This window comes from Capra hircus, chromosome 23 (assembly GCF_001704415.2).
Source record: "Capra hircus breed San Clemente chromosome 23, ASM170441v1, whole genome shotgun sequence".
NCBI classification, from domain to species: domain Eukaryota; kingdom Metazoa; phylum Chordata; class Mammalia; order Artiodactyla; family Bovidae; genus Capra; species Capra hircus.
The window spans coordinates 20,763,434-20,781,534 of record NC_030830.1 but is presented as its reverse complement, the minus strand read 5'-3'; the positions used below and the strand labels follow the sequence as shown (position 1 = coordinate 20,781,534).

At 39.3% G+C, this 18,101-nt stretch overlaps 1 protein-coding gene and 2 pseudogenes across 1 annotated transcript; all 3 read right to left on the bottom strand.

Annotated features, from left to right (window-relative positions):
- Positions 257-1,171, bottom strand: LOC102187907 (olfactory receptor 12D2-like). Its single transcript, XM_013974032.1, has one exon. The coding sequence runs from the start codon at positions 1,169-1,171 to the stop codon at positions 257-259; it is 915 nt and encodes a 304-aa protein (XP_013829486.1).
- LOC102190366 lies at positions 2,349-4,300 on the bottom strand (annotated as a pseudogene).
- On the bottom strand, positions 12,488-13,411 carry LOC102190651 (annotated as a pseudogene).

Here is an 18,101-nt window from a genome sequence, read left to right as displayed (position 1 = left end):
CCCCGTGGAGGAGGAAATGGCTACCCACTCCAGTATTCTTGCCTGGAGAATCCCATGGACAAAGGAGCCTGATAAGCTACAGTCCACGTGTCGCAAAGAGTCAGACACAACTGAAGCAACTTAGCACATGTGCACTCTGTTTTACAAAGAGTAAACAATTTGAGAAGCAGTATAAACTCACTATCTCCAGTTTCTCATTACCTATTTATTTATGCCTCTGAAGAGTTCTTCAGATATCTTCAAGTCAAAGCCTCCTTCACATCACCCTCCTCAAGGCCCCTTTTACTTCCTTGTTCCTCAAAGTATAGATCAGTGGATTTAGTATGGGAGTGACCACACTGTACATAATGGCAATGACCTGATCCTGGTCCATGGAGCTGCTTGAGGCAGGATGAATGTAAACAAAAACAACAGGGATAAAGAAAAGAACAACTACCAAGAAATGGGAGACACAAGTAGACAGTGCTTTATGAAGCATGCTGCAAGAATGGGTCTTGAAGAAAAGATAGGTAATAATATAGAAATAGGACAGAAATGTTAGAAAGAATGAGCCCATGGCAATGGTGCCTGTGACAGTATTGAGCAGCCACTCATTGAGCTCAACGTTCCCACAGGCCAACTCTAGCAATGGCTTAACATCACAGAAGAAGTGATGAATATGGTTGGAACCACAGAAGTTTAAGTGAGAGGTCATTACTGAGTGCAGCAGGGCATGGAAAAAACCAATGATCCAGACAGTGAGAGCCATCTGGATACAGACTTTAGGATTCATGATCAGAGTATAATGAAGTGGTTTGCAGATAGCCACAAAGCGGTCAAAGCCCATCACGGCCAGCAACATGGACTCAGTGCTGCCCAGGAAATGGAAGAAATGAAGCTGGCTTATGCATCCCAAGAAAGAAATTGCTTTGTTTGTAGAGAGGAAGTTCTCCAGCACCTTTGGAAGAGTCACTGTGGAGTAGCAGATATCTAGACATGACAGGTTTCCCAGGAAAAAATACATAGGAGAATGGAGTCTTGAATCAGAGATGACAACCATCAAGATGGCTCCATTTCCAGCCAAGCTGACAATGTAAATTGCAAGGAAAACCACAAAGAGAACAGGTTGCAGTACTTGGATGTCTGTCACTCCCAGGAGGAGAAATTCAGTGACTGAGGTTTGATTCAGCATCACTTGAAAGAAAAGAGAAAATAACATATGGAATGCTATCTCTGATGGGAACCAGTGTCCCGCTGCTGAGGATTTTCCCATCTAGACAATAATATTTTGAGGTAGAACAGTGGTGTGTTAAATAGTCTCAGCAGCACAGATTATATAATATTTGGACCACTAGATTATTAAATATTAACATTATATGCCATTTATGGACTGTTACTCAAACACTTTTGTTTTTTATTTGACATATCTTTTCATATATATATATATATGCTTATATATATATAAACATCTTTTCAAGAGAAAATCTTTTCTTTTTTCCAGGGATTCAGAGCAAATTGTCAGCCTACCATCTTTTCTGATAAAGACTTGTCTTTTATCATCATAAGATCTAACAGAGGGTAAATTATTAAGCTCTCCACCACACTACTGTCTCTTGAGTTAGTACAAAATCATTTGAAGCGTTTTTAACCTAAGAAAAATTAACAGTGATGGAATCATAAGAGCTATAAAGAACTCTGAATGGAGATGTAAACATTAGAGTGTTTGCTATTATAAGGAATCATTCAATATTTGGGAAACTCATGAAAGGAGAAGGCAAAGATATGCTGTGACTAGAATAAAAAAGTGAATTTAGTTGGGAACATTTCTAGAAATTCCATGAGATTATCACCTTTAAATGCAGTGAGGATTTTGAGAAATTATTTAATGTTAATGCATGTTTATTGAAGGCTGGCTTTAAGGAATTAAGAGTAACTTTCCTTGATAGCCATGTATTTATTGTATATAGTTAAACTTAACCATTCTTGCTTATGATACACATATGCCAAGCATTACTTTTGGTTCTCTACTTACAAAACAAAATTGTATCAGAAATTCACTTGGGGTAAAAAACTTTTTCCTAACATTTAAAGAAAAGAGCAATGAGACTTTCTGTGCTAAATACTTATTCCACTGCATCCTAATATTTATCAACTATATATTTACTTTGAAAAATATCTGGATATATGGCAATAAAAATGTAGCTAGTAAAAAGTCTTCATAATCCACAAACATAATATGCATCATAAGATAGGAATTCAGCTCTAAATCCTTGGCATGTAAATTTAATACAGGGAGGAAGATGGAGAATATGGGAAACTCTCCAGCCTGTCTCCTGTTCTCCTACCTGATTGACTGTTCAAATCCACAGTTAAGAAGGCTTCTCAGGTTGATATTCCTGAAAAGTAGATAGTAGAAAAAATTTTGAATGAATAGAGTAGAAAAGTATTTGACATGATAGTTTATATTGGAATTACAGTATAAGATCTTCATCTGCCGAAACCTCTTCTTTCTAAAATTTTGCCTGTCTTTCATGATTCACAGGTCTTTAGATACACAAACCCTGTGAGAGAGTGTCCCTGGGGTTTGGGAAGATTATTGAAAGAATAAACAAGTTACCTTTCTATACTTGCAATATAAGAAAATTCTCCTTGGAGAATTCCTATCTTGAGTTCTATTTTTTCATTGGTCCTATTTTCTTTCCTTATTATGTTTCTTTCTCAGTTTCAGAACCGTAGACAGTACAGTTTCAAGAGCCTCAGGAATTCTTAAATTACCTTTCTTTTCCTGGGGCAGAGGGATATACTTTCTCGCCTTGGGGACTTCCCTGGAAAACTGTATAAAATGCTAGGAAATTGGGCAATGACAGTTAAGGAATGAGGGCCAGTCATATCCCATGGATCCATACAGAAAGATGATTATCTTTTAAATATTCTACTAATTTATTACTGTGGTTCTATGGAAAAAAAAAAAAGAAAAAGGGAGAAGTAGTATTGCTAAATCTGACTCTTCACAGTAATAACATTAAAATATTTTCTTTAATTTTGAAATCCCAAAAATTCATACTTCTCTCTAGGAGAATGAGACTTGTCTCTCCAAAGTATCTTCGCTTCTTGCTGTATCATTTGTGTTCAGTTGCTTAAGTCACGTCTGGCCCTTCAGGCCCCAATGGACCCAGCAGTCTCCTCTGTCCATGGGGTTTTCCCAACAAGAACACTGGAGTGCGTTGTCATGCCCTCCTCCAGGGGTCTCCCCCACCTAGGGGTCAAACCTGCATTTCCTGCATTGCAGGCAGTTTCCTTACCTGCTGGGCCATTGGGGAAGCCCTGCTGTATCTTTGGTGCCAAAATAATTGCGGTTTTTGCATTGTTGTTTGATATTGTAATGCATTATTAAATTAGTGTCCTCAGCTGGTAAAGAATCCACCTGCAATGTGGGAGACCTGGGTTTGATCCTTGGGTTGGGAAGATACCCTGGAGAAGGGAAAGGCTACCCACTCCAATAATGATAGCAGCAACCAGCTCCCCAGAGACATGAGAGGCTGACAGGGACTTCAGGTAGGTGGCAAAGACTGAGCTGTAAAAGAGGATGACTATGGAGAGGTGGGAGCTGCATGTGGCCAGGGCTCTCTTTTTCCCCTGTGCTGATAGAACCTGAGCTACAGCAAGGAAAATATGGGCATAGGAGCTTATGATGCAGAGGAGAGGGCTAATTCCTAAGAGTCCTGTCAGAGCCATCATCAGGTCCTCATTGAGGTGGGTATCAGAGCAGGAAAGTCTAAAGAGTGGTCCAAAATCACAAAAAAAGTGGGGAATTTCTTGATTACTATAGAATGAGAACTGGGATAGCAATAGGGCATGGACAAGAGAGACAGAGTGGGCCACTCCCCGTGACCCACCCACCAGCAGTGCACATCTGCAAGGAATCATTAGGAGTGCATAGTGCAGGGGATGGCAGATGGCAGTATAGTGGCTGATAGCTGTGGCCGTCAAAAGCAGATTGTCCATATCAGCAAAAACTGCAAAGAAATTTAATTGGGCCAGACACTCAGAGAAGGAGATCAATCTGTTGCTGGTCCACAAAGTCTCCAGCATTTTGGGGGCTGTGGTGGTAGTGAAGCAGAGGTCGACCAGGGAGAGCTGGCTGAGGAAGAAGTACATGGGGGTGTGGAGGTGGATGTCAGCGCCAATAGCCAACAGCAGGTGAGTTTCCTAAAAGACTCAGCAAGTAGAGGTCTAGGAAGAGATCAAAGAGGATCTGTGGCTTGTCTGGGTTACTGGACAGTCCTGAGAGGACAAAGTCAGGGTTCTTGCTGCAGTTCATTTCAGGTCTTGATGGGCTACAGGAAAAGAATCAGCATGAAGAGGATGCACTGCAGTTAGCTAGAACCTTGGATCCTTTCTCTTGGCAATGGGTTTTACTTATACCACCAATGGCAGGAATGGGTAAACAACTAAAATAGGAATGGGGAGGACAAGGGTTGTACCTCACAAAGATGGTCAAATTAAGCAGACATTAAGGTAAGAGAAGGAAAGAAACAACAGAGATTTCCTGGAGTTATGGAAGCGTAAGTGAGTTTTCTTAATAAAATTTTGTGATTGGTATTTAACTACTTGCTTGTGAATCTGTTTTCTTCACAAGACCATGAGTCTTTCAAGGCAGAGGTGACATTTCAGTACTTAGCTCAGTGCCTGGCACAAAAAAGGGGCTCAATAAATACTCCCACCCACCCTCACAGTGACTATTCTAGTTCAAGGTTTGTGATTTGCTGGAGAACTGTTATTCTCCTAACTATTTTAACATGGATCTTGCCCCATCCAATATGTTCTCCATACTGTGGTCAGAGTGATCTTTTTTTTTATAAAAAATAAAATCTCATCATGTCACTTCTTTATTTAAAAATTGGTTTCTACACATGGAACTCGGCTCAATATTTGGCAGCCTGGATGGGATGAGAATTTGGGGAAGAACACACCAAAGTGTATGTATGGCTGAGTCTGTTTACTGTCTATCTTAGACTATTACAACATTGTTAGTAGGCTATAGTCCAACATACAATAAAAAGTTTAAAAAAGAAAAGAAAGAAAATAAAATAGATAAGCAACAAGCATATATTGCGTAGCACAAAGAATTACATTACCCTGTAATAACTTTTAATGAAGCATAATCTGTAAAAATACTGAATTACTATGCTATACACCTGAAACTACTATAATTATTAGAGGAATGCAGATCAAAACTATAATGAGGTATCACCTCACACTGGTCAGAATGGCCATCATTAAAAAGTCTACAAATAACAAATTCTGAGGAGGGTATGGGGAAAACAGAATTGTCCTACATTGCAGATGGGAATGTAAGCTGGTATAACCACTATGAAAACAATACAAAGGTTTCTCAAAAAATTAAAAATCGAGCTGCTATAGCATGTATGATTCAGCATTCCCACTCCTGGGCATATACTCAGACAAAACTATGATTCAAAAAGATACATGCAACCCTATGTTCATAGCAGCAGCACTATTTACAACAGCCAAAATATAGACACAACCTAAAAGTCCACGGACAGATGAATGGATAAAGATGTGTTATATATATTATCATACTAGGTGAAGTAAGGATCGCCGAAGAATTGATGCTTTTGAACTGTGGTGTTGGAGAAGACTCTTGAGAGTCCCTTGGACTGCAAGGAGATCCAACCAGTCCATTCTGAAGGAGATCAACCCTGGGGTTTCTTTGGAAGGAATGATGCTAAAGCTGAAACTCCAGTACTTTGGCCACCTCATGAGGAGAGTTGACTCATTGGAAAAAACTCTGATGCTGGGAGGGATTGAGGGCAGGAGGAGAAGGGGACGACCGAGGATGAGATGGCTGGATGGCATCATGTACTCGATGGACGTGAGTCCGAGTGAACTCTGGGAAATGGTGGTGAACAGGGAGGCCTGGCTTGCTGTGATTCATGGGGTCGCAAAGAGTTGGACACGACTGTGCGACTGAACTGAACTGAACTGAAGTAAGGATGAGATGGTTGGATGGCATCACTGACTCAATGGACGTAAGTATGAGTGGACTCTGGGACACAGTGAAGGACAGGGAAGCCTGGCCTGCTGCAGTTCATGGAGTTGCAAAGAGTCAGACACAATTGTGAGACTAAACAGCAACAAAAGTGAAGTAAATCAGAAAGAGATAGATACCATATGATATCAATTATATAGGAAAAACCCTACCATATCTGACAAAGCTCATTTGGTTTTGAGCTTCATGTCACCAGCTTCATCTCACACCACAGTCCATTATCATCTGCTCCCAGCAACACTGTCTGCACTGCATTTCCTTGTATGGTCCATGTTCCTTCTCATCGCTCTGAGTCAGCTCTTGCTCATCCTTCTAACTTTGGCTCTATTGGTGACTTTCTTAGGAAAGTCTTCCATGGCTTCTTTGACAAAGACAACCCTTCCTTTCTAGGCTCTCATGGCACCTTGGTCAATTGCTGAAGTTGTAATATGGAGGATGTAATCACATTTATTTTGTTTAAATATTTGAGTTATTTAGTTAATGTTGGTTTCCCTAACAATGTTTTCCTCTCTTGTGTATTTCTAGTACTTGGAATGCTAAATCCAGTATCTGTCAGAAAATAAATAAATTGGATAATGAAAAGTGAAGGCAGGAGAGGATGATACATTGTCTTCCCCCAAAAGTCCTCTTCCATTTTAAGAATAAAACTTTTACTAACAAAATATTGTCCTAGTAACATGGGTTGGGAATATTGATCCATTTAATTCCTTCATCCATCAAGTTTAGACCAATGGCTAGAACTTTTATTTCCTATAAAATGTCCTTCATTTTCAACTGTTTCTCACCTTTTAAATTGTCATCCGTTTTGAGCTTTCTCTAATCAACTCACTACATTAGTTTCACATTTCATCAGCAGCTTAACATGGTTCACTGTTTCTACTCTCTAGTAACTAAAATTCACTCCGTTGGCATCCATGCCATCAGCATCTGAAACAAAGTTTGAGGGGATATGTGCATACATATAGCTTATTCACATTTGTGAACAGAAGAAACTAACACAACATTGTGAAAGAAAGTGAAAGTGAAGTTGCTCAGTCATGTCGGACTCTTTGCAGCCCTGTGGACTGTAGCTTACCAGGCTCCTCCATCCATCAGATTCTCCAGGCAAGAATACTGGAGTGGGTTGCCATTTCCTTCTCTGTGGAATCTTCCCGACCCAGGGATTGAACCTGGATCTGCTGCATTACAGGCAGATGCTTTACCCTCTGAGCCACCAGGGAAGTCCATTGTAAAGCAATTATATTCTAATTAAAAAAAAATCTGCATTCAGGAGACCCACCATGTAGACTCCTTTCCAGTCTTCTTGGCTGGTTACAGCCCTTCTTCCTTATTATGCACTTCTGGCTGTCTCCTCTTCTCTGTCTTCTAGTTCTGGGCTTTTTATATCTATAAACATATAATTCTCCAATTATACCTTTACTTTCAACTTATTTTCCTAACTCTAGACTTACATATTTAACTTCCAACTAGACAGTTCTACAGTAGCAATCTAATGCTTTAATGTATTTTCTTACAGATAGCTTGATTTATGTATTGCATTGGAAACAGATACACAAAATGTTATGCAGTCCATCAAGTGCAGAACTTGAACTCTCTATGGTCCACTTGGAAGGCTGATCCCATTACTCCATTTGCCAAATGAAGTCTTCAGCTCCTGCCTCTGGCTTCCCTAATCTCTATAAATGGTGACCTTAGAAATATTCATTCTATCCAATGATATTGATAGATGGGAAAGAACAAAGAATCCAGGATCTTGGCATACATTGATGAGACCAGGCAAAGAAAATGTAGTTTAGAAGCTGAGCGTTACCAATATTTATCTCTTTTGGGTTCAGATTTTGGCAGCAGAAGAAATCATTTTGGCCTTAGAGAGAGTTTCCAAAGTTAGAAAAAAACCTGGAGGAATTTTCTGTTGAGAAAATTTCCTATACATAGGGTTGAGGAATGACATCAACAATTAAACAGAAGTCTAACATTGATTTGGACATGGAATTAGAAAGATGACTTAAAACTCACAATTTTGTCTAGTCACTGCCCTCTCTCCTTATATGAGAATAGTTTGAAAACACTAACATACAGCCATCCATAATATGTTATATGTGTCTTTTTGTTTTTATTTTTCTGAGAACTTTTGTCCTACAAATATACTGAATGAAATTTAACAAATTGTTTCATACATCTGTTGATAAAGTCATCTCAGTTGAGACTTGAAACATTAAACAGTGTCAGTGCTTCTCTGCTGTACTCTTACCAATTTCTGAATCACTGAATAATGCAATTTAATTAAATAAGTGTTTAACCATCTGTGTTATAGTGTGGCAGGCAGCAATAGGTAACCGTGTGCTCTTCTATAATTTACAGCCTCCATGTATGTTCAGTCAGTCAGTTCAGTTGCTCCATCATGTCCGACTGTTTGCAATCCCATGTACTGCAGGACGCCAGGCTTCCCTGTCAGTCACCAACTCCTGAAGCTTACTCAAACTCATGTCCATCCAGTCTGTGATGCCATCCAACCATTTCATCCTCTGTTGTCCACTTCTCTTCCTGCCTTCAATCTTTCTCAGCATCAGAGTCTTTTCCAATGAGTCAGTTCTTCGCATCAGGTGGCCAAAGTATTGGAGTTTCAGCTTCAGCATCAATCTTTCCAATGAATATTCAGGACTGATTTCCCCTAGTATTGACATGCTTGATCTCCCTGCAGTCACAGGGACTCTCAAGGGTCTTCTTCAACACCACATTTTAAAAGCATCAGTTCTTTGATGCTCAGGTTTCTTTATAGTCCAGCTCTCACATGACTACTGGAAAAACCATAGCTTTGACTAGACGGACCTTTGTTGGCAAAGTAGTGTCTCTGATTTTTAATAAGCTGCCTAGGTTGGTAATAGGTTTTCTTCCAAGAAGCAAGTGTCTTCTAATTTCATGGCTGCAGTCACCATGTGCAGTGATTTTGGAGGCCCTCAAAATAAAATCTTTTACTGTTTCCATTGTTTCTCCATCTATTTGCCATGAAGCAACAGGACCGGATGCCATGATCTTAGTTTTTTGAATGTTGAGTTTTAAGCCAAGTTTCCCACTCTCTGCTTTCACTTTAATCAAGAGGCTCTTTAGTTCTTCTTCACTTTCTGCTATAAGGGTGGTGTCATATACGCATCTGAGGTTATTGATATTTCTCCCAGAAATCTTGATTCCAGCTTGTTCTTCATCCAGTCCAGCATTTCGCATGATGTACTCTGCATATAAGTTGAATAAGCAGGGTGACAATATCCATGTATGTTGGATTACATGAAAAATTCTGATCAATAGAAATTCTAGTCTGAGGTAGTTCAGGGTATAACACGCTTTCTCCCCACACATTCTTTTATAAACAAAACTGGAATTAAGAGACCAAAGAAGATAGAGTAGGAAGATGGAAGAACTATGTGAGCTAGGTTAGAACTAAATTCTTTGCTTTACAAAAGTGGACATAAACAATTTGAATAGTCTGTTCATGAACCCAAAATATCCTTTTATAACTTTTCAGTCTGTATCTGTATTATTTATTTAGTAGTCTTATTTATTTATGTATTGGTTGCACTGCCTGGCTTGTGGGATCTTAGTTCTCCAACCGGGGGTTGAACCTAGGCCCTTGGCAGTGAAAGTGCAGAATGCTAACCACTGGACACCAGAGAATCCTATATCTCTAAATAGTTGGGAATGCTTGTACCCACCATGGTTTCATGTCGGGAGCTGTGTTAGGCATTACTGACAAAATGGAGGCATGGCCCTAATCCCTTCCCTTTGTTCCACAGGCACAGACTGGAATGAAGGAGTTAGGCTTTATGATTCTGACTTGTTTCTTCCTTTCCTCGACTGAGTTGACTGAAAAGAATATTAAGGTGCTTATTGTTTTTGAGAGGAGCATGAAAAGGCACAAAGCCTTCTACAGCTGTGCTCAAAAAATAATTCATAAAGTTAATCACTGACATTTGTTCAAAGACTTTTACAAAAGAATGTTCCACAATGAGCACGCAAGCCGCAGCTTGAGGCCATGGGAGGATTGCTATCTGAAGCCTATTTGTGAGGAAAGTGTTTATGGCAAAAAAGTTTGCTAAATTTAGGTCTTAAAAATAATTAAAATAGTTAAAGTCTCTAATATAAAGATTAGAGACTTTAGAGATATTTATAGCTAGAAGCCCCTTCTTAGAAATAGTGAGCTTAGGATACTAGGAGCAAACAAGACTTAAAAAGATCAGAATTAAACTGAAAAATGTGGTATGCAGCCCAGACATTAGCATGAGTTATAGTGTATTCACAGGGACACATGAGAAAAAGTAGATAGGAGACTCGCTGAGGTAGGAACTCCTTTTGAGGGACAACAGTGATTTTTGGAGACAAAAAATCTGGGTCAGTGGGAACTGAAAATATCAAATCTCTGATCTAATGCTTTTGTAAAAATATAAAAGAGAATCTTAGCTTGAAATAAACAGGCAGTCCAAGAAAACTGAGAGGCTGCCTCATTCTTCTCACCGACGACACCGTTCATCTCTTCAGGTTGAATCCCTGGCTGCTGGAGCTGGACTCTGGCAGTTTCAGGTCCAGTGACACTTCATGGAGCATAGAAAGTGAGGAACATAGTAATTCTTGTCTATTAGCTCCAAAAATACTTCAGCAAAGAAAGCTGAGTGCCAAAGAATTGATGATTTTGAACTGTGGTGTTGGAGAAGACTCTTGAGTGTCCCTTGGACTGCAAGGAGATCCAATCAGTCAATCCTAAAGGAAATCAGTCCTGAATATTCATTGGAAGGAATGATGCTGAAGCTGAAACTCCAATACTTTGGCCACCTGATGCGAAGAACTGACTCATTGGAAAAGATCCTGATGCTGGGAAAGATTGAAGGCAGGAGGAGAAGGGGATGTTAGAGGATGAAATGGTTGGATGGCATCACTGACTCGATGGACATGAGTTTGAGTAAGCTTTGGGAGTTGGAGATGGACAGGGAAGCCTGGCGTGCTGCATTCCATGGGGTTGCAAAGTGTTGGATATGACTGAGCGACTGAACCAAACTAAATTACTACTCAATAGCTTTCACTTTGTATAAATTTGATGATAGGTAAGGAAAATCCCATGGACGGAGGCGCATGGTAGGCTGCAGTCCATGGGGTCGCTAAGAGTAGGACACGACTGAGCGAGTTCACTTTCACTTTTCACTTTCATGCATTGGAGAAGGAAATGGCAACCCACTCCAGTGTTCTTGCTTGGAGAATCCTAGGGATGGGGGAGCCTGGTGGGCGCCGTCTATGGGGTTGCACAGAGTCAGACACAACTGAAGCCACTTAGCAGCAGCAGCAGCAGCAAGGAAAATGAACTTGATGAATTCTTCATATTTCATTGGTATTTTATCATATTCTATCACATTACAATCTGAGAAAATAAATATAGAAATGAAAAACAAAATAAGTAATAGGGAAGATTTTGAAGCTCAATTTTCTATGACCAGAAATTGAGGGGAAAATAACATATCAGTGAGCAAGAAAGATATTTCTGAGATTTTTTTTCACACTGCCTCCATTTTTAGCAATATTTTACGGTAATCTTTGACAGGTTGTCCATTTGAATTATAAAGTATCTTTGGAATCAGAGTTCCAATTTATCTCTGTTAATTAGTACTCAAAGCATTACTTGTTTTAATTACTTACTTGCTTCTTTGTTTGGAGAAAAAGAAATCATGACATACTGCTTAAAAATTTCCCTTAACTCATATATGAGTTAACATTTGTTTTTCTAGTTGAGTAACCATAGCCCTACACTCAAATTCTTAAAACAAAACAGCATAATAACTTTATTGTTCACAGTATAGCATGTTAATTTACAGGAAACATGCAGATTAACAAGCCTTAGTATTATCCAACAATACAATATATGCATATTTGAGGCAAATTTTTGTACCTGATTTTATTGAAGAACACACAAGAATATGTAAACAAATAGTTTTATCAACTTATATCCCCCATACAAATTCAACATTAAGATTCCAAGGGGGCTTCGCTAGTGGCTCAGTGGTAAAGAATCTGCCTGCCAATGCAGTGATACCAGTTTGATCCCTGGCCGATTTGTCACAGTAGGAGAAGCCACAGCACTGAGATACCTGAGCACGTGAATGAAAGCTCCCAGTCGTCAAAACCAGAGGAAAGGCTGCCACAGCAATGAAGACTCAGCACAGCCAAAAAAAAAAAAAAGATTTTGTGGATAGTGTCCTATTTGTTCAAGTTTCCCTTACATTACCTAGTCACACACTGTTAACACAACTAGACTGGACTTTCCCATTTATTTTTCTTTATATAATGCCTTCTGTTTCACAAAAAGTAAGCAATTAGAAAAGCAGTATAATTTCACATCTCAACTTTCTCATAGCCTTTTTACTGATGGCTTGGAAGAATTCTCTAGATTTCTTATGGTCAGAGTCTCCTTCTGATCGCTCTCCTCAAAGCCCCCCTACTTCCTTGTTCCTCAGAGTATAGATCAGTGGGTTTAGTACAGGAGTGACCACACTGTACATAATGGCAATGATCCGTTCCTGGTCCATGGAGCTACCTGAGGCAGGACGGATGTAAGTGAAGATAACAGGAGCATAGAAAAGAACAACTACCATGAAGTGGGAGGACACGTAGACAGTGCTTTATGGAGCATGCTGCAAGAATGGGTCTTGAAGAAAAGATAGATAATGATATAGAAATAGGAGAGAAGGGTTAGAGAGAAAGGGACCATGGCAATGGTCCCTGTCACAGAATGAAGTAGCCATTCATTGAGGTCAGTGTTTCCACAGGCCAACTCCATCAATGGCTTAACATCACAGAAGACGTGATGGATATGGTTGGAACCACAGAAGTTTAAGTGAGAGGTCATTACTGAGCACAGTAGGGCATGGAAAAACCCAGTGATCCAGATAGTGACAGCTACCTGGGTACAGACCTGATGATTCATGATAAGAGTATAATGAAGTGGTTTGCAGATAGCCACAAAGCAGTCAAAGCCCATCACGGCCAACAACATGGTCTCTGTGCTCCTAAGAAGTGGAAGAAATGAAGCTGGCTTATGCATCCCAAGAAAGAAATTGTTTTGTGGGTAGACAGGAAGTTCTCCAGCATCTTTGGCAGCATCACCGTGGAGTAGCAGATATCTAGACATGACAGGTTTCCCAGGAAAAAATACATAGGAGAATGGAGTCTTGGATCAGAGTTCACAACCATCAGGATGACTGCATTCCCAGCCACATTGACAATGTAAATTGCAAGGAAAACCCCAAAGAGAACAGGCGGCAGTACTTGGATGTCTGTCACTCCTAGGAGGAGAAATTCAGTGACTGAGGTTTGATTCAGCATCACTTGAAAGAAAAGACAAAATAAGATATGGAATGATATCTCTCATGGGAACCAGAATCCTGCAGCTGAGGATTTCCCATCTAGACAACAATATTTTGAGGGAGAGCATTGTTGTTTTGGGGTTTACCTGGTGGCTCAGTGGTGAAGAAAGAATCTATAAATGCAAGAGACATGGATTCTCCCAGGAGCCACCATAGTGAATCCCACCCGTGGGAAAGGTTATGGGGAAGGGGGCCTGGCAAAAAGCAAAGGTTGAGATCAAGCCTCAGGGGTACACCTGGATTTTCCTGAGTATCTACCCCCAAACCAGAGTCTTCCTGCTGTATTGCGCTATGCTTTCCACCTACTCTTCTGACATAACAGGGTGCTATCCCTGACCACCTTTCTCTGGAAAGAGTTAACTTAGAGCTCCAGTTAACCGTCTCCTGCATATAAAAGGAGTGTCTCAGCTCAAACCCCTCTGATGGCTCTCTAACTGGCCTGAAAGTTAGAGACTTTTACAGCTTGTGATTGTTTACATCCCTTCAACCGCGTGAGGCATGCAGCTTAAAACATCTTAAAGATATAGAGCATTTTCTAAAGAGCTGAGAATTATTGGTGATGGGTTTTCATTGTTGAGTCAATGACTGCTGCCAGGCCTCCATATTATTTATCTTTTAGGCACCTGGAGGATATTAATCAATGTAATTGGGATATAGAGAAAGGAATATAGTTGTTTTGATGTTAGCAACAGTAGACTTTTGAGTTAGTGAACTTTCTCTTTGTTATAAATCACTGTACTCCTCTTTCCTTGTTATAAAATGTTGTGTCCTTGCTATGTAAGAATGTAACCTTAATTAGTGCTTTCTGAGAGTGGCACCGGGCTTTAGTAAGAACAACACTTTTAAGGCAAATAAGTTTCCTGGTTGACGGACCCTTATCAGAAAAGGGCCATAAATGCTAATAGGCCTCCTGGCCAGCAGATGATGTAAATCACCTGAGACCTGATATACAGATGGGTATGCAGAGAGAAAGCCTGGGTCAGAGCTGCTGACCCTGCATGACTTTACTTTTTACATTTATCTCTATGTACAACTAAAAGTATAAAAGTTTTTCTGGACAATAAAGGATGGGCCAGTTCCTGGAAAGACTGGTTCCCCCGTGTCTTTTCTTTCTTACCCTATTTTCTGGCTGCTTCCTGTCTGGGGCATAGAGGCTAGCTGTGTCTACTTATTTGCCCGGGCTTCTAAGGCCCACACGAGAGGGAGCCCAAGGTGGGGCACCCTCTGCTATTCAAGCGGGTGCCTGTGGCCCTATGTAGACAGTTTAAGTCCCTTGTCCCGGGGCTTTATTGGCTTTCTATGTAAACCAAGGAATACAGCCTCTTTCTCTCCTCTATTTTCTTAACTGCAAACTCTTTCCTTCTCTCTCTCTAAATCTATATATCTCTCTCGCCACACCATCCCTGCTTCGAATTACCCTGGATCCACTGGGGCTGGATCCTGGCAGATTCAACTCCTGGGTCAGGAAGAATCCCTGGAGGAGGAAATGGCAACTCTTTCCAGTATTCTTACCTGGAAAATTCTGTGAACAGGGGAGTTTAAGAGGGCTACTGTCTATGGGGTTGCAAAGAGTTGGACATAACTGAGCACATCCACAAAGTTTGGGAAACCCGTGAATGGAGAAGAAAAAGATTTGATGTGACCTCAAAAAAAAAGTGAATTAACTTGGAAACATTTCTAGGGATCCCATGGGACATTCACCTTTATAGCTAGAGAATATTTTGAGTAATTATCTCACCTTTATTACACCTTGACTGAAGGCTGGCACCAAGGAATTCAGAGTAGCTTTCCTTAATAACCATGTGCATTTTGTATATTGTTAAACATTATACTCCTGCTTAAGATACACATGGCATGCCAAAGGTTATTTTAGGTCCTTTACCCACAAAAGAAAATTGTATCAAAAATTCATTTGGGGGAAAAAACCTTTTCTTAACGTTTAAAGAAAACAGCAGTCAGACTTTCTGTACTAAATAATTTATTTCACTGCATCTTTAGAGATTACTCATTTACTTTGATGAATATATAGAGGTATAGCACTAAAATTTAGGCAGTAGAGAGCCTTCATAATCCACCAATACAATGTCCATCATTAAATAGGAAACCAACTCTATGTTCTTGGTATGTACATTTAACACTAACAAGAAATCAGAGACTATGGGCAACTTTGAGCCTGTTTTATTCTCTTACCTGATTCAGTGTTCAAATTTATAGTTAAGAAAGTTGACCAGGTTTACACTTCTGAAAAATAAACAGTAGAAAACTATGAAAAATAAAGAGTAGAAAAATGTTTGAAGTGATAGTTTATATTGGGATTATAGTATAAGCTCTTCATATTCCAAAACCTCTTCTTTCTGAAATGCTTCCTTTTGTTTATGATCCATGGTTCTCTAGATATATAAACTCTCAGAGAGGGTGTCCCCTCGGTTTGAGAGGAGTATTGCAAGAATAAACAAGATACCTTTCTATACCTGCAATAGAAGAGAATTCTCCTTGGGGATTTCCTATCTTGAGTTCCATTTGTCTCATTTTTCCTCTTTTCTTTCCTGTTTCTTTCTTAGTTTCAGAACCACAGGCAGTACAATTCTCAGTGGCCTCAAATTTTCTTAAATTATCTTTCATTTCCTGGGACAGAGGTATGGATACACTTTCTCGTCTTGGGACATTCCTTGGAAAAACTATAAAATGGAAGGAAATTGGGCTATGACATTTAAGGCATGAGGGTCAGTCATATTTCTTTACTCCATACAGAAAGATGATTATCTTTCAATATTCCCCTCCTTTATTACTGTGGCTCTGTGTAAAATAGAGGAATAGGGGAAAATAGTAGTGTTTTGTTTCTTTTCAATCTGACTTTTCGCTGTTGGTGTTAACACTAAATTATTTCCTTTAATTTTGGAATTCTCAAGCTCACATTTCCCTCTAGGAGAATGAAGCTGGTCTCTCATTGTGTATCTTTACTTCTTGCTATACCCTTTAGGTAAAAATATTTTATCTGCCTTATGCAAAGGATATCTATATGTGTTCTGACATCTATCCAAGGTTTAATTCCAATTGTAAATTCCATGTCCTTTGTCCATCTTTCTATGGCAAATCACTTTTTTTTTTGCTATGCAGAAGTTCATTGTATATCATCACATTAATAATTTCTTGTTCTAGTATATGCTATGAATATAATACAAATGAATAGCAATGATTGTGTGCTCATTGTGTAAGTGATGTTTCTGAGTCTGTGTATTTGTATTTCCATCCTTTCTTCTATATGTTTAAAGTGATGCCAAAAGTGTTGGAGGACTTCCTGCAGAAGGCATTCATCTCTATGACTGGTTCCTTGACCCAGTTCTTTATCTTTGGCTCTCTAGGGACAACTGGATGCTCCTGACTGGTGGTCAAGGAATATAATCACTACTGAATAATTTTTACCCTCGCTACCACTCACTCCCAGACGGTACTTGGGGCTGGTGGGCATAGCCTGGCTCTTTGGCTTCATGGTATATGGCTAGGTTGTGGCCCTGATGGCCCAGTAGAGGTCAAGTGGCACAACCACATTAACCAATTTTACTGTGACTTCATGCCTTTGTCGAGACTGGCCTGCTCAGATCCTGGAGTGAGTGGTCCAGGTGACAACACTCATTCATTCATTGTGTGGTTATCTCACTATTCCTTTTGGACTGATTCTGATATCTTATGCCTGGATTGTAGTGATGGTATTGGCAGATCTTGCTGTGGTCAGCAAGAGAAAGGCTCACCCACATGGTGAGAAGTCTTCCAAGAATGTTTGAAAAAGCATATCTTTGTCTATTCTCTTGTTCCCTCTAATCTTTCTATGGTTCCTCTGAAAGTGAGGCAAGTATGGCAATTTTTAAGTGTTAGATTAAATTTTTTTATTTTAAATTCTATTATTTCTCTATTAAATAGGTCATGAATATTTTATATAAAAAAACACAAATAGCATCACTAAAAGAAACCTAGAAATACTGTTTATTTATAGCATTGTTTTATGACATCAGAATTGCATTCTATGCCTATGTATAAATAACAGAAGTTGGATCATTAAGTTTATAATCAGATCTTCCAGTGAAATGTGTTAGGACAATTCTTTTTCAAGATCAACAAATACATACTGGCTTGGCAGAAAAAAAACTGAATGAACTTTGTGGCCAATTCAATGTTTTATTCTTTGGGGCTTTATAATATGGCTAAACATGACATTCTTAAATATTCTTTTGTCATTGGGAATTTTTAGTTGTATTCCACTCTTTCACTGTTGTATTCCATTCTTTCACAAGCATTGTCTATTTCCAGAATTTACTTTAATGTGTTATTTGGGGTTTGATTGCAATGTCTAAGTATACGGATATTTTAAAAATATTTAAAGCTGAATACACTTCACTTATTCATTTTAACTTTTTCCTTTATTTTTATCTTTTTACTGTAGGTCTTTGTTGGTTATCTATTTTAAATATAGCGTTGTGTACATGTCAATCCCATCTGTCCATTGACTGATGAATGGATAAAGGTGAAGTGAAACATACATTCAATGGAATATTACCCAGTCACTGAAAGGAATGAAATAATGCCATTGGCAGCAAAATGGATGGCTCTGGGGATTATCATACTGAGTGAAGTAAGTCAGAAAAGACAAATAT

What these genes read in the sequence shown, in the direction of transcription:
- LOC102187907 (XM_013974032.1), bottom strand. Translation starts at nt 1,171, where the DNA reads ATGCTGAATCAAACCTCAGTCACTGAATTTCTCCTCCTGGGAGTGACA.